The 14,972-nt window shown below is 40.6% G+C and overlaps 1 protein-coding gene across 6 annotated transcripts in view; it reads right to left on the minus strand.

The window, feature by feature from the left end:
• DOCK10 (dedicator of cytokinesis 10) overlaps positions 1-14,972 on the minus strand; it is a 147,148-nt gene that overhangs the window by 44,052 nt on the left and 88,124 nt on the right. For all 6 annotated transcript variants that reach the window (XM_063408200.1, XM_063408199.1, XM_063408202.1 and 3 more), the window contains exons 12-21: positions 13,795-14,016; positions 12,969-13,091; positions 12,267-12,349; positions 6,723-6,845; positions 5,362-5,441; positions 4,095-4,282; positions 3,416-3,481; positions 2,473-2,565; positions 505-628; positions 232-353 (exon numbers count right to left, since the gene is read on the minus strand). In XM_063408200.1, coding sequence (XP_063264270.1) covers positions 232-353; positions 505-628; positions 2,473-2,565; positions 3,416-3,481; positions 4,095-4,282; positions 5,362-5,441; positions 6,723-6,845; positions 12,267-12,349; positions 12,969-13,091; positions 13,795-14,016 — 1,224 coding nt within the window. The remainder of the gene's footprint in view (positions 1-231; positions 354-504; positions 629-2,472; positions 2,566-3,415; positions 3,482-4,094; positions 4,283-5,361; positions 5,442-6,722; positions 6,846-12,266; positions 12,350-12,968; positions 13,092-13,794; positions 14,017-14,972) is intronic.

Genomic DNA, 14,972 nt, shown 5'->3' on the forward strand with positions numbered 1-14,972 from the left:
AAAATACAATTTTTCCACATACACCTGTGAATCAGCGATGTGGGACACTCAGTTCAGTGCTGCATGTATTAATTCCTACAATCAGTGATATAGAAATAAATATTCTAAACCAGGAACCCCATTTACCATCTGCACTCCCCAGCAAACACAAATGGCAATGTGACCTCCTGGGAAACACCTGCAGGTGAATTCCCAGTGCCACCTGAGCAGCACGGAGGGGTGGGTGAGTACCTTGGTGCTGGCTGGCTCCTGCAGGCTCAGGTAGTTGGGGGGCAGGCTGCTGGCCACGGGCACCTGGTGCTCCTGGGAAGCCAACTGGGCATCCTTCAACAAAGGCAGCCAGGCAAAGCCCACTGTGCACAAGAACAAATAAATGGGACCCTTGGGAAAAACAAGCTTCTAAAGTTTAAAGGAAGACAATAACATCCAGCCAAAAACTTTGAAATCCTTATTTGAATGAACAAAATGTATATTTATAATCGAAAGTAATTCTACTACAGGTACCTGGTGTTTCCAGAGCCTCTTTCTTTTTGGCATTAGCTTTTGCATTTATGTCACAGGTGACATGATAAAATGAAAACAGAATGTGGTGTTTCTTATGGAGTTGAGTGGGAAGTTCAATTTTCACCTGAAATGTAAAATGTTACACCTCACTTTAGTTTAAAAATCAATTAAACCAGGCATCAGAGATGGGCTAAATGAGTGACATCTCTCTACACAGAGGTCTAAGTACAGGCTGCCTTTACTGCGTAATGTTTGCCCCATGGCAAGAAATGCTCTCTTAAGGAAATTGTTTATGATGGTCATCTCTCACTTTTACTTAAAACAGCTTTTTTCCACTTTGTCTTGTGGGGGAATATTTTCATTAATGATGAAAGAGCATAAAATGAAAGAGGACAGAACTAAAGAGTGGTGGACTCTGCTTAGAAGTGATCACCTGCACTTTAGCAGCCATAAATAGCCAGCCCCATGCTCATATTTTCAGGATGACCAAACTAAAATGACATCTCTGCTACTGCTTCATCATCATTTAATGACAAAGACCAAGTAATAAAGGCTGACAGGAAAATTAACTTTTATTTATAATTTCTGCTCAGTCTTAAATCCCATATCATGCCACCCATGAAAGCTTACGTACTGGTTTTCAGATGATATTAACCTATTGCAATAAAAATACAAACTAATCAGAACATGTTATCATAAGAACTATAGAAATGACCCTTTGCTCTTGTGAGCTGTGATGAAATTTATCCAAGCTAATCCTGTGCTAAAGGAAGGGTTAGAAATCATTGATAAATACTTCCAGTGTTAAATCAGCTTATGGGTAAGAACCTAATTCCATAAACACAGATATAAAATGGGCACCCAGAGACAGAGATTAAGACAACTTTCTTCTTAACATCCTACATTCTTTTAAATTCTGTATCTGCTTTACTAGGGACATTTAGGACAGGGCACACCTCTTCCAGCCAAATTGGCTATTCACATCTGAATTCAGCTCCTCATTTAGGTTGAAAGCAATTTCCCCAAACCAAGTGGCTCACTAGCATCACATGAAGGACACTTTCAGATGTGTTAAACCCCAAAACACATCTTGTAAAGGATTAGCAAGGAGTTCAAAATCTCTGAAAATGTAATTCTTTAAGTTCCACCTCAGCTCCTAAACAGGAATCTTAAAATGGATACTTCACATGTAGTTGTACATTATCTGCTGATCTTGCCTCAGCAATTTTATCACAGTAAATTTTGACTGGAAAAAAGAAATTTTACTAACTATAACTCTATGCCAGTTTGCCAGTCTAATCAGCACACATAAAGCAGTAGTGGAAAATCTAGAAAGGACACTTGACATTCACAGGCCATCAAACACACCACTCACTGACAGGGTGAAATAAGTTCACCTGCAGGAAGCCTGGGGGAACCAACCCTTGGTGTTGGTGAAACAAAGATGCACATGTGAGTAACACTTGGCAAAGGCCCCCATTTGAACTACTCTGTAGCTGCATCCTCAAAAGCAGCAGCTAAAGGACTTGCTGCAGCCACCACACGTCACTGTACATTCTGTTCAGACCCCTGGATCAACAAAATGCCCCAATGCAGATCTTATATGTCAGAGAGGGATTTGTTCTGACACTTGGCTCCACACTTCATCATCATGTTTACTGTTTCCATAAAATTCAGAGATGCAGCTGGACCCTTAATGCAATCCAGACGTGCATTTTAGAGAGCTGCACTGTTCCTAATTAATTCTACAGCATCTTAACTGTACTCAGAACATCTTACAAAAGGAACAATCCACCGAGTGATTTAAGAAGAGAAAACAAAACGTGAGACAGCATGTCAGTCTACACAGCACAGCCCTTCCAGATACACCAGCAATGGCAACAGAAGCATTCTGTACAGATATTTTTCTGTCTCACTGGCAAATGTGTGGGATTGGCAGACATTTAATGAAAGAAAAAGCAGACTGACCTCATCATAGAAATCAGGATTCTGGGAATGATGCAGCACAGCAGTGTAGGCTGAGGTTGTAAATAAGGGTCCACCTGGCTTCCCATAAATACACTGAATAAAAGTAACATGTTTTCATTACACTGGGAAATTCTGCTGAAGATATTAGTATTGGTATATCTAATATGTATGTACATTTAAAACAATTAGCATGAAAAATTGATCATTACTTTATCAAATATTAAAAGAAATGTTTTAAGTGCTCAAACCTGGATTTTTTTTATACACACTTCCAGTAAAAGTCCATTGATTCTATGAAAATTACCCTATGCTCAATTAAGCAATGCAGACTCCTTAGACTTCTTCCTTGCTGTTATCACTTTCAGAGTTTTCTGCAAAAAGCTTTACAAAATCTATTTCACTTTTATGCAGTTCAATGCACAATACAGTGCTTTTACTGACTTTCCAATGTTACAAAAGCTATCCCTGTTAACAATCACTTCTCTGGCAGGGTCCTGTCTGGACACCCTTGATTACTGAGTAATGGCAGTTTTATTTATTGCTGGGAAAACTAGACCACAACTGGATATGCAACAGCCCTTGGGCAATAGCAAAGTTTCAGCTCCTTCTAATTTTGTGCCTCACTCTTTTCAATCAAGTCTGCTGAGCTCAGTTGGAAATGTAGGATAAGTGATAAATTCTAGAAAAAGCAAGCTGCACTATAAGAAATGGCTCTGTTCTCTCACATTATCTCCTTTCCCCTCCACCAGACAGAAGGCTGGCACTGCAAAATGGAATCAGTATGACCAGCTGGGATCTAACAGAACCACAGTGCAAAATTAGAGGGATGTATGACAACATCCACTCTTGAACTGCTCAGGTTCAGTATCACCCTTATTCCTGGATTTTATAAGCAATGTCCTCAGAAACAGCACCCTCTGAATGTGCTCCTCTTGCAGCTCACCTTGAGTGGCTTTGCTCCTTCCTCATCAGAGCTTTTGAACTCAATGCACACTGTTATATTCCGTGCCTGCAGAGACAGGAGCATATTAAAGCTGAGATCAGAGATGGGGTACCCAGAAAAACGCAGGTAAACTACAGAGCTGGAATAAAGCTTTTTCAGAATCCAAGAGAAACATGCAGATGGTGTAGCAATGTTTATAAATACCTGTAAGTCTCAGTGATATCACTAGATATAAAATTTCCATGAAAAAAGCAAAATGCAAGCCAGTGATTGTGTAGAAGCAGACTATTAAGTGACCAGGACTTACCTGTGTCTTGTCCTTAATTAGTTTCATCACCATGGAAACACAAATGGTACCAGGTTTCATTTCATAACTTCAAACATTATCTAGATTAATTTTATCTGCACACATTATGTCATTACTATAAAACCCTTCTGAAAATTGTGAAGAAGGTATTACCACATTATCTCTCTTTGAATCACTGTTACAACTTAAAATTAACCCACAGATTCATTAAAATTGTAACGGTGTTTTAGGATTGCAAAAGCTGAAAAAGATGAAGAGCTAACTCAGTGACATCACCATTTTCCTCTCCTTTATAAGTTGTTCTTTATTCCTAAAAGAGCTCATGCAGGCCACTGCTAGCCCATGTTGGCCTGAACCAGCCACATACTGTACCTTGTTGAAGTGTTTTTGGCTGTCATACTTGAGGTGTTTTGGATAGATGTAGATTTGGTTCTTGTACACCCTGTAAGGTCGAGAATATTTTGTTGATTCCTGCACAAACTCCTCAACTTCCACTGTAGGTTGATTCTCCTTTACATTATGGAATGGCTTGATTGGAATAAAGGATGAAGTTACACAGTCTTCAAAAGAAAAGAAAAGAGTCCCATCACAAATTGTGTTTGTTTTTACTGTCTTATTACTAAGAAAAAGTAATATTGAGATGGAACATAAAAAATCCTGCCTTAACTTATGAAAATTGTCTAATGCTGAGATGCCTTAAATTTACACATTACCTCAGAACAGTGGCAACATACCATCCTTAAATGATTTCTCTCACTTGAATTATACTGGACAGCACTGGTAACCTCTTTTGACACCCACAGTATTTGGTGACATTTGATGGTGTAACAGCCTCATTGGTATATGGACAATTTCTTCAGAATGTACTGAGGGATGCTGCTACTAATCAATTTTACAGCTCAAGAGCTCATTTAAGTTTTTCTATTATCTAGTAACATAATAAATAAAATGAAGAAATGAGCAGTGCAGCACTAGATCAAATATATGATGCAATTGGGATAACTGAAATCAGATCACAAAACAGAAGATGAAAATAAGCCCTCTGTGACGGAGGCTGGGAGAGATTAAAACTGGCCAGAGGATCCTTTCTCTTCCTAAAAGCAGTGAGACATTTCACTTCATGGGGAACTCAAGTTGAGAGGGGCCAGCAACTCAGGGATGTCCAGAGCAACCAGAATTATTTCTGGAAAAAGCCATTGGACAGACCCTGCCTACAAATTCCTTCCTCAAATCATAGAATAATCCCCAGGAAAAGTCTACCAACATGTTGTGAGGAAGGTGAAAGAAGCTTGTGATCCCTCACATACACCACACCAAATTTGACTTCCTTCTAACCTAGCACAAGAGGAAATTCCAGGTTTCAGAATTTCAGGCAGGCTGGGGAGAAGTGGCTCTAGGCCAGCTGCAGCTGTGAGGTTCCTTTCTTCCCTTTCCCAGACACTGAAAACTGGGCTGTATCTGGCCAGGTACAGGATGAAACAAAGAGTGGTGCAATTAAAGGACAGCAAATCAAAACCAATCCCCTGCATACACTTTCCTACACAGTGGACACTTGTCAGAACTGTCTCGAGGTGCAATTACAGATGGAAAGCCCAGGACAATGTCCTATTTAATTAGAATAATTAAAGTGGAATCATACTTGGATGTTCCAAAGGAACGCAATCAACTGCAATGTCCAAACAGCCAGGTATAGTCTGTATTTTGCTAATCTTTTCTGCTCTGCAATGAGATAAATGAAAACATTTTAGAAAATTAAAACAACAGAGATCATAACATCACAGGAATTAATGGACAATGAAAAACAGACCCTTATTTAAGATATTTAAGATACGTTAAACACATTTAACATATACCTATTGGCTATTAAACTCTAATCAAATGTAACAGCAGAAATAAATTATGATTTGGTTTGGGGTTTCTTTTTTTTTCCTTAGTCTCACTCCTGCTTTCTCTTTGCAAGCAGTATTATTTTGTAAAAAAGGAAAGAAGTGATGAAGCAAAACTTATGAGAATTAACTTATCTACTTTTACTTTCTATAATCTGCACAAAATATTCCTCAAAAGAAATTCAATGAGCACTGGGATGAGAGGAGTTCACAGCATTGTGGCTTCTGCAAGTGCCATCCTGAAAAGGGACCAAGATATATTCCTTGTGCCTGAGCAATCTGAGCAGTGCCAAACCACGATGCTAAAGCTCTTTGGTCTGGGAGATGTTTTAGGGACATAAAAACAGCAGTGGTGCCACTAATGAATAGTCAGTGGAGTGTCCTAAGTAACAGGAAGGTGACACAAGAAGTTAAGGGCCTAATCCAAGCCCTGTAGCTGATATTCAATCCTTCTATGATCTCTTTTTATATAAATGGAACAGAAGTTATTTAGATTAATTCATTTTTAGGGCCATTTAGAGTAGAAGAGACAAGGAGAAATACATGGTTCAATTCTCATGTCACTTATCCAGTATAAACACATACCCTGCTCTAGGATTAACCTGATTTATACCTGTATGGAAACCACCCAGCCAAACCTCTGTTCAGAAATTTACAGGCTGTGAAACACTTGGAGAAGGTTTTTACTTTTGATGCCTATTCTTGACTTTGCCATGGAGACTCAAACAAACAAAAGCAAAGAGCTGGGAAACTCACAAAGAATGATTTTGTATCTCTGTCACTCTTTTTTTCTTTTTGTGGGTTTTTTTTTTTCCCCTGAGATAATGTTGGGTGCTTCACCTGCATCTCCCCTGATAAAAGCTGATTTAAGCAATCACTATTTTTAGGTTATAATAACATTTATTTTAATGTGTCAAATGATGTTTCAATTTTCCTGGAAAGTCCAACCTCAAGCACTCTTTGGCAGGTAATAACCTAATGTGAAAAACACAAATGTAATATAACTTAATATGGCCACTTTGGCACCCTGTGTTAAATGAAGAATAAAAAACACAGCTACAATTATTCTGCATGGCTTTATAAGCTTCAAAGCAAATGAGAACCTTTTCCTTACCTTCTGTATTCTGCTATTAGTTTAATCAAATCTTCCATGGAAATCTTATTGCTTTCTTGCCTGAATAAGGGTGAGAATCGGGAGTCTCTATCAACATTTCCCTGATTATCTTTAAACACTGGCCTATAAAGAAAGAAAAATGACATATTTATAAACACTCATCCATATATATGTATGTATGTATATATATATTTGAGCATTTGAAATTGTCATGTAATCTTTTAACAAGGTTGTGATATGAATTCTTATCAAGATTGTGATATGAATTCTTAACAAGGTTGTGATAGGAATTAATGCCTCTCTGCAGATTTTCACCCAAGAGAGCCCTGCCAAGCTTCATCCTTGCCAGACAAAGGCAATTTCAGTTTTTTCCATGCAAAGACCTCAGACTTGGTTTGAGCAAGAGCCTCTCACCCATCATGGATATGACTCCTCACTTCAACAAAGAGACTGATTCCTTACTTCAGGGAATCAATTTGAAGCATTCAGTGCATCAGGAGGTAGTTTCATCCATAGCTAATTTCATCCAAGAAGTTATTAGCCAAGGAAAATCATCATAATTTTGAATAATGAAAATCATAGCTAGCTGTTAAAGCTCAGCCACTGCCTCCTACCACATCAAGAAACACATGCTTTTACAGAACCATGTTAGAGACCTCAATGAATGTTCCTGTGCATTGAATCTGTCCTGTACCTTCCAGGAGCATGACACCAACTCACTGTGGGTTAGAATTCCTTCAAAAAAAAACAGTTTGTGGAACACCAACTAAATTTTTGATGAAGCAGATACAAGTGCCCAATGAACTGGAAAAGAAGGATAACCATCTATAGCTGAGAACAATAAATATCAGCTGTTGTGTGCACAGGAAAACATTTCAGATATTTCCATCCCTGCTCATTGACACTTGCAGGATTTAATTAAGACATTCCAGTGCCCTTTGTATATCCTCAAGGGTCACACATGCTGGCTGGACAGGATAATGTAACAGCTATCCAAATTAATGAACCTTGGATTCAACTGCAGTATGAAAAAACATTGCTTAACAAAAGTAAAATGTTCTTGACATTAAGTGCTGTTCTGTGAATCATTTGGCCAATCTTGCTTCCTTAATTTACTTCTCTGTTCCACTGCCAGTGAGAAGAAGAATTGATGCCAGGACAAATTGTTGCCAGATGCAAAATAACAGAGCAAACCTTTGGAAGAGGATCCCAAAAATAAGTATAAATGCACCGTATCTTAACTTAATTAACTGAGAGAAGCATCCCTATCTCGTTTCTTTGCAACTGTCAAAAATGATCAGCTCTCTTCTACCAGATTTTTACCTCCAGCTCTTGGGGGGAGTAAGGCCCATACCAACACACCGTGTCAAAAAGCTTACTAGGGAGAAACCAGACCCCATTTTTGGCAGCCACCACTTACTCTACAAATCCCATTAAACTGCTGTCTGAAAAAAAGAAAAAGGAAAGAAAAAAGATTTGATAATGATTACAGTGTTGGTGACATTATGATATTTCTTGGACTCGGCACTGCTTCCTCCTCCAGACTAACGGAGAGGAGCAAAGCACTGGGTGAGTGATTTCTGCTGTGCCACTGGGCTCTGCAATGGGATGCTGAGCAAACCCAGGCTCTGCTGGAAACTATCAACTGAGTCCAGAGCAGGCCCTGACACCCAGCAAAGCCCTGCTCAGTGCAGGGGCAGGGGCACTCACCAAGGAGGGCTGCAGCTCACCCTGGGTCAGTGGTACTGAGCACTGCCTTCCAGGAGGCTCAGGGACACAGCCTCATTATCCTCACGGTATCTTCCAACCCAACAGATTGCCCACGCCTCCCCTCTGCTTTGGAGTCAGAAGGGCTTTATAAAGTCATCCTGCCTACAACCACTGCTCCAGAGCATCACTGCTCCCTGGCTATCATATGCTCTGCCTCTGGGACTGGTGCAGCAGCACATCCCTGCCTAAATAATGCACCCAGGACAAAATTAAAGGCATGAAACCATTACAAAGCAGGGGACTATTTTTATCTCTCCAGCTTACACACAGTACTCCATTTAGATAAAGTTCTTATGACCACATGAGTAGTTTAGATGTCCATTGGAAACAAGATAACCCTTCTTAAAAAGGTATGTTTTATGCACTGGTCAAATTGTACTGGTATCTCCACCCTCCAGTTCATTGAAGGTGAAGAATTGCCAGAGCAGCAAGCACTGAATGTGTTACAGCAGCAGTTAAGTAACTGCAATCCCATGTTTTGCTATATCCTTGCAGGTGGAACAAGAGTGCTCCTTGTCACAGGGAATATCTGAAGGCATTTGAGAATGACAACTGTCACATCAAAACAGGGAAATACTTTGAAAACTTCTACAGTCCAGGAGTTCAGTGTTTGTCTAACACACCAGCAATGGGCCTTAGTGCTGGGTACCTATTTACTGAGATAATTTAATAAGAAAAAATTCACTGAACTCCTGGAGAGATTCTAAAAGTGGTAATTTAGGAGAAAGCAAGTTAATAGATCACACTAAAAAAACTGAAACGTCATCTCAGTACTTAAGTGTTTATATGATTCTGCCCTTCTGACATAGTTGATTGTCCACAAGCCTAGAAACTCATGGAGCACAGAAAACCTAAACATTGTTCGTCATTTAACTGTGAAAAAGGTTACTTCTGAAGTAGTGGGTTATGATTTGTGGGAAAATTGCTCACCTGCAGGGTTAGACAGTCAGTGGAAGATCTGCAGCTACTGGAAATCAGTGCAGTCTCACTGCCTTCAGCTACCTCAACCTAGGGCAGCTGAGCAGAGTCAGCAGCTGCACAAGCTGCTGAAGGAGTCAAAAATTAGCCTCTAAAACATGTTTATGAGGGTGAAGGTTTGAAGGAGTAAGAGTGTAAAAACTAATCTCTGTGAATAAAGCTTCCCCCCACATCTACAATATGGAGCTGAGGCAGATATTTGCAAACTTTGGCAGTTCTGGCAGAAATATGAGACTGACACACTGTAATTCTAACACATACAGTAATTATACCTGCGAGAGCACACAGGCACCAGATTTCCCAGCAGGAACTCAGGGAAGAACCCTGAGTCATGCTTTTGAGCAATGCTAACAAACTGGTGCCACAGGAGCTAATTAAGAGTTTCAGTCATGTGCAATACTCAACTGTCAAGAGTTTGGCTTGCTGAATGCATACGTAAAAATCGCACTGTGGCCATCTGTAACTGCTTTAAGGAGGGAAAATTTCCACACAAAAACAGGAGTGTAGTTAATGCCAGAATGAACTAACTGGAAAACACATTTCCAAACCCAGGGTTTTGCTATTTATCATAGCCAAACCACTTCTTTCCCCCTGTAGTGCGATAGCGTCATGTGGAAACTTCTATTTTCAAGCTGTGAAAACAGAAATAGATTTTATACTTTCTTTTACCAAAGTCAGACCTGAGCAATGGTAAAACACAAGCAGACGTAAATGAGTGTGGAATGTGAATTTCTCAATGCACCCTAGCTTGACAGGTATTCAGGGGGCTCTCTGCCTCATAGGGATAGTAGCAAAACTTCCCTCTTGTCTGTGAAGACCTCACTGAGGCAGAGCAAGCGCAGAGCTGCAGCCACAACTGCATCCACACCAGGGCATGCACTGGGGCAGCACAGCTGGGGCAGCACAGCTGGGGCAGCACAGCCCAGCAGCTGAGAACCAGAGGAGAGGGGCACAGCCCAAATCCTGCTCCTGCCCATCCTCATCACGAGGAAACAAGGGATTAACACTTGGAGGATCCTATGAAAAGAAAATACACTTCTTTCAGAATGAGAAGACAACTTTTCTGTATTTTATTTCTGGCAGGATTTGCTCAAGCTGTGGAAGAACGTTCTGGCCTTCTTTATACCCATGAGTGACTGGCTAGACCCTGAACCAGTTAAAATCATGAGGCCACCTAAAGATAGCTACTACAGCAAGGGTTGAGTTGCAGAACAAATCACTGATGCTATTGCCACAGAGCACAGGCAGGCAGAGTTAATAGCAAGCTTCAGGTCAGTCTGTGCCAAGCCTGCACCTCCTGCCATTGCACAGTCTGTTACATGGTAAAAGTCTCTCTATCAACCCATCAGTATGATTTTGGTGAATGGTCCTCTGGCTACACAGAAGTAGCAAATATTTATGAGTATCCTTGAGTTAGCAAAGACAGATCAAAGCACATTACCTGCCCTTCTCTTGAGCACTCATCTCTCCTGTTCTTACTGGATATTGACAAAAATATATGTAAATAAAATATAAATGAACCCTTCAAATGGCCATGCCTCACTGCGTGTTTCCTTCTTTGCCATCTAAGCACCATATTCTAAACCCAGAAGTTTTTCCCCTGCAGGTGTCATGGGAAACTGTGAACATGGGAACTGTGCTTGTGCTCCACACCAGACTCACACACAGGGATCTCTCTCATAACCACAGGCAATGCCACAACACAACTTTTTCACCCAGCACTTGCTCTTCCTTTCTCCCTGCTGAGAGCTTCAGGCAGCTCTCCACCTGGCCTGCTGCTGTGAGAACAGAAGCCACAGAAGAGGAGGAACGTTTTCACTTGGCAATTGACAGCTTTCCTTCTTATAGGAACTATGAAAATTTATATTCCTTGCCCTATGCATGGCAGAAAGAAGAGAAAGCTGTTGCAGGGACACACAGGAGGGTCTCTGTCAGGGAGCTCTCTCATCCCAGGGCAGCAGTAAGTTGAAGAAATTACAAAAGACAGAGAAAGAAAAAAGGGAGAGGACAGAGAAAGGAATTACATCAAAACTTGAAGGGAAAACAAACAGAAGAAAAGCCGTATTTGGTGAAAGGGGATCAAAATGCACAGGGGTGCCTCAGTCTTGAGGTGAGACCAGCAAAAAATTATACAGGAGGAGAGAGAGAAAGAATAAAAATCCATTACTGCCACAGCACTGAGCTGCAATAAAACCCAGCTGACCTGCCAAATGAGAAAACAGAAATTCTCCATCATCTACTGACCACAAAAAATGCAACAGTACCTGAACCATAATCCTTCAATATGAATCCAAACCATTTCAAGTCCTTGGTTAGGTTTTGGTTAAAACTTGACAGGCATCAAAACAAGAACAGAGTCTCAGGAACAAGTACCTATGCACCTACTTTCTAGGTAGCCACTGCAACTCTATTTCAGACTACAATTATCTTTGCAGGAAATTCTTATGAGAACTGTGACTTTGAAATCTCTTTGGTAATTTTTAGTGCCCAGTGAATGGTGGAGCTCATGATAAATTGATATTCTGTCAGCTACCTTTGCTGCTCCCTGGAAACCTCACTACATACCTGAAGAAAAGATTCCACCACAGTAACATTTAATGAGCAAGAAACTGACATTTAGCTGTGAGAAAAATGGGGCAAGGAAACAAAAAGCCTGCAGGATATTCTGGGGTCCTGGACCAGAGAGAAAGCTTTGCTTAGCTTCAGGCAGAAAAAGTGGGAAAGAATAAAAGGATAGAAGTCCAAGGGAATAAGCTATAAGATGCTTATAAAATCATGAAAAGAATAAATACATACCTCACTGACCAAGCAAATGGCATACGGTATTTCCCCAGCTTGCTGCAGAATTGTTTATTGGATTTTAACACTTTCTGTGCACACTACAAAAAAGGAAAAGTGAATTATTTCATCAGTATCATTCTAACACCTTAAATGCTGCGCAAAGTACATCCAAGCTGAAGAGGCAACAGTGTCCCTACAATAATTTGGCCTGATACTGTTCACAACAAAAGATTCTGGGGTGGACAGCAGAGACATCACAAGATGAGTATGATTCTGCTGCTGACAAATTAAACCCTGTCACCACTCCTTTATTCAGAACTGCATTAAAGTTGTTATTCCAGTTTTCTGTAAACACCCAATGCAGGTGCAATGCCTGCTCTCAGATACAGAGAGGTGCCCACCCCAGCTTTGCTCCAGTACAAAGTTCTGTAGCTCATCATTTCTAAAACATTGCTGAAAGAGGACATCCCTGTACTAAGGCATAACCAGCATAGGAGTGCACCACGGATGGATTTGCAAGCTGCAGACAAAACGGGGCTTCATTCATTCATCCAGCCAGTGGGACTTGGACATTGCCTTCTGAAGCATGGGGCTCCTGGGGGCTTGTCCTGTTCAGCATCCACAGCCTGCTGAGGTTTGTCAGCAGGATTTGCAGTGCCTTCAGCTTCCAGAAGGCTGAAGCTCCCACAGCAGGAAATGATGCTCCTGTTACATTACCTTAAAAGAATCAGGATTCTTAATGTAAGGTTCGGCACTGCTGGCAATGTTTCCCGTGAGCACCTTTTCTATTTTTGCCACCAGTACAATCTCAGAGTGAGGATTGCTTATGGAGAAAAGAGCCTGTGGATAAAAGGGAGAACAGGTCAAAAGCATACAGCAATGCTGGAGAAAGGAAATACTGCCAGTGCTCTCCGTTGATGGAAACAGCAACAAACCAAATCCAGAAAGGATCATTAAGGATTATTATCTCTATTTATTCAACACAGCCAGATGGAAAAGAAAATCTTTGTGCTAGTGCTGAAGTCAGCTTGTGCACATGCAGCACCTTGCAAACGGACTGACTCCAGCCCAAAAGCAGTGTGACCATGACAGTATAGCCTTACCTTCCTCTTGGGCAGCACCTAAAAGCTGGCCTGAGTCAGTGACTCCTCAGGGGAATGAAAGGAGGGGAAAAGGTAACACATGTTGTTTCAGCCCACAGCTTATGAATAGCAGGAATGTGGAAGCACTGAGATTATTGCAGCATCTAGGTGTTGAGTTGTGATTTTGTTTGGCTGGTTGGGAGAGGTCAGCAAATGGACCCAAAGGGCACAGGAAATATGAGTGCTTTATCTTAAAAAAGAGACACTAACTTTTATCACTTTTGATTGTAAATGGTGTGTACAGGGAGTTCAGAGAGCAAGTGGCTCTACACCACTGACACACAAAAGAGAAATTTCTCAAAACCAAGAACATAGCATGCAAAAGTTCTCCAGTGAAAAAGAATACCAAACCAAAAGAACTCACACAAGTCACTAAGCCATGAAAGTCACACATGGAATACCTGTTTGGGGTATCTCAGCCACTCTTCTGGGAATCCTTTGACCTGTGGTTCTTCCATTTCATTTGAGTCAATATTTTCAACTGCACCATTTTCTAATGGACTCGAGGAGCCTGAAATCATCTGTCTAACCAGAGTGTGGTTCAAATCCACATGAAAATCAGCAGAGATCTTCCTGCCATCCCTGACGTCATACAGTGCCACGCTCACGAAGAAAGGCTCTACCTGGAGAAAATACCAGAAATACAGTGATAACTGAGAGGATGGGAGTGAAGTCTATCTTTTAATGGGTTTCTGCGACCAAAAAAAAAAAAAAAAAAAAAAAAAAAAAAAAAAAAAAAAAAAAAGAAAGAAAGTAAGCAAGTATTATTTACAAATTATGAGATACATTTAAAACACATGTTTCTAACCATGTGATTTTAGGGGCTTTTAAAGAAAGCTTGTTAACAGGGTGCCAGAAGAGGAATTGACAGCTTAGAAACTCACAGAATGAAAACCAAATAGAAAACTAATTATTAGAGTAAATGAATAGAGCCCCAGAAAACACACTGCAGGATTTTTCAAATGCAGATTGAGGGTCATTATGAAAGAGGGAAGAGCGAGTGTGGGCTTTCCAGGGATCGTCAGAAATGCAACACAGAGATGACAAATGTAAGGGCATAGAAAATGTTTACTGGGACAAACACAAAAGCGTGGGTGTATTATTCTGTGGGAAACACATGTTCCATTCTGCTGGGAAACCAAGAGCATTCAAACCCCTCTGACAGTGCCCACTTATCCTATGGCAGAGTACCAGGGAATTCATTCCTGTGACTGAAAGTAACCTCCAAAGAGCATCCATAGTTCTGACAGAATAAATCAGCCTCAGAATACACCACCTGAGCTGCCCAGAAACCAGAACCTTAAAACTGTGGAGATAAAGAGCAGTGCATAGCAGCTACAACGTCCTTTGCTTTTGCAGCCTCTGCAGCAAATATTGTGTGCCCTTGGTGCAGTTATCATGACTTTATTTAAACAGTTATTCCAGTCTGCCAAAAAAAGATATTGATTACATCATGCTGAATTTGCACTCACTGTAGAGGTCATCTTCAAATGAAAAACAAACAAATCAACAAACAAATCAATGCCTCATATGTAATATATGAAAGTGGAGTTGCTGGGACACTGATGTCTCGTAACTT

This window comes from Prinia subflava, chromosome 11 (assembly GCF_021018805.1).
Source record: "Prinia subflava isolate CZ2003 ecotype Zambia chromosome 11, Cam_Psub_1.2, whole genome shotgun sequence".
NCBI lineage: Eukaryota > Metazoa > Chordata > Aves > Passeriformes > Cisticolidae > Prinia > Prinia subflava.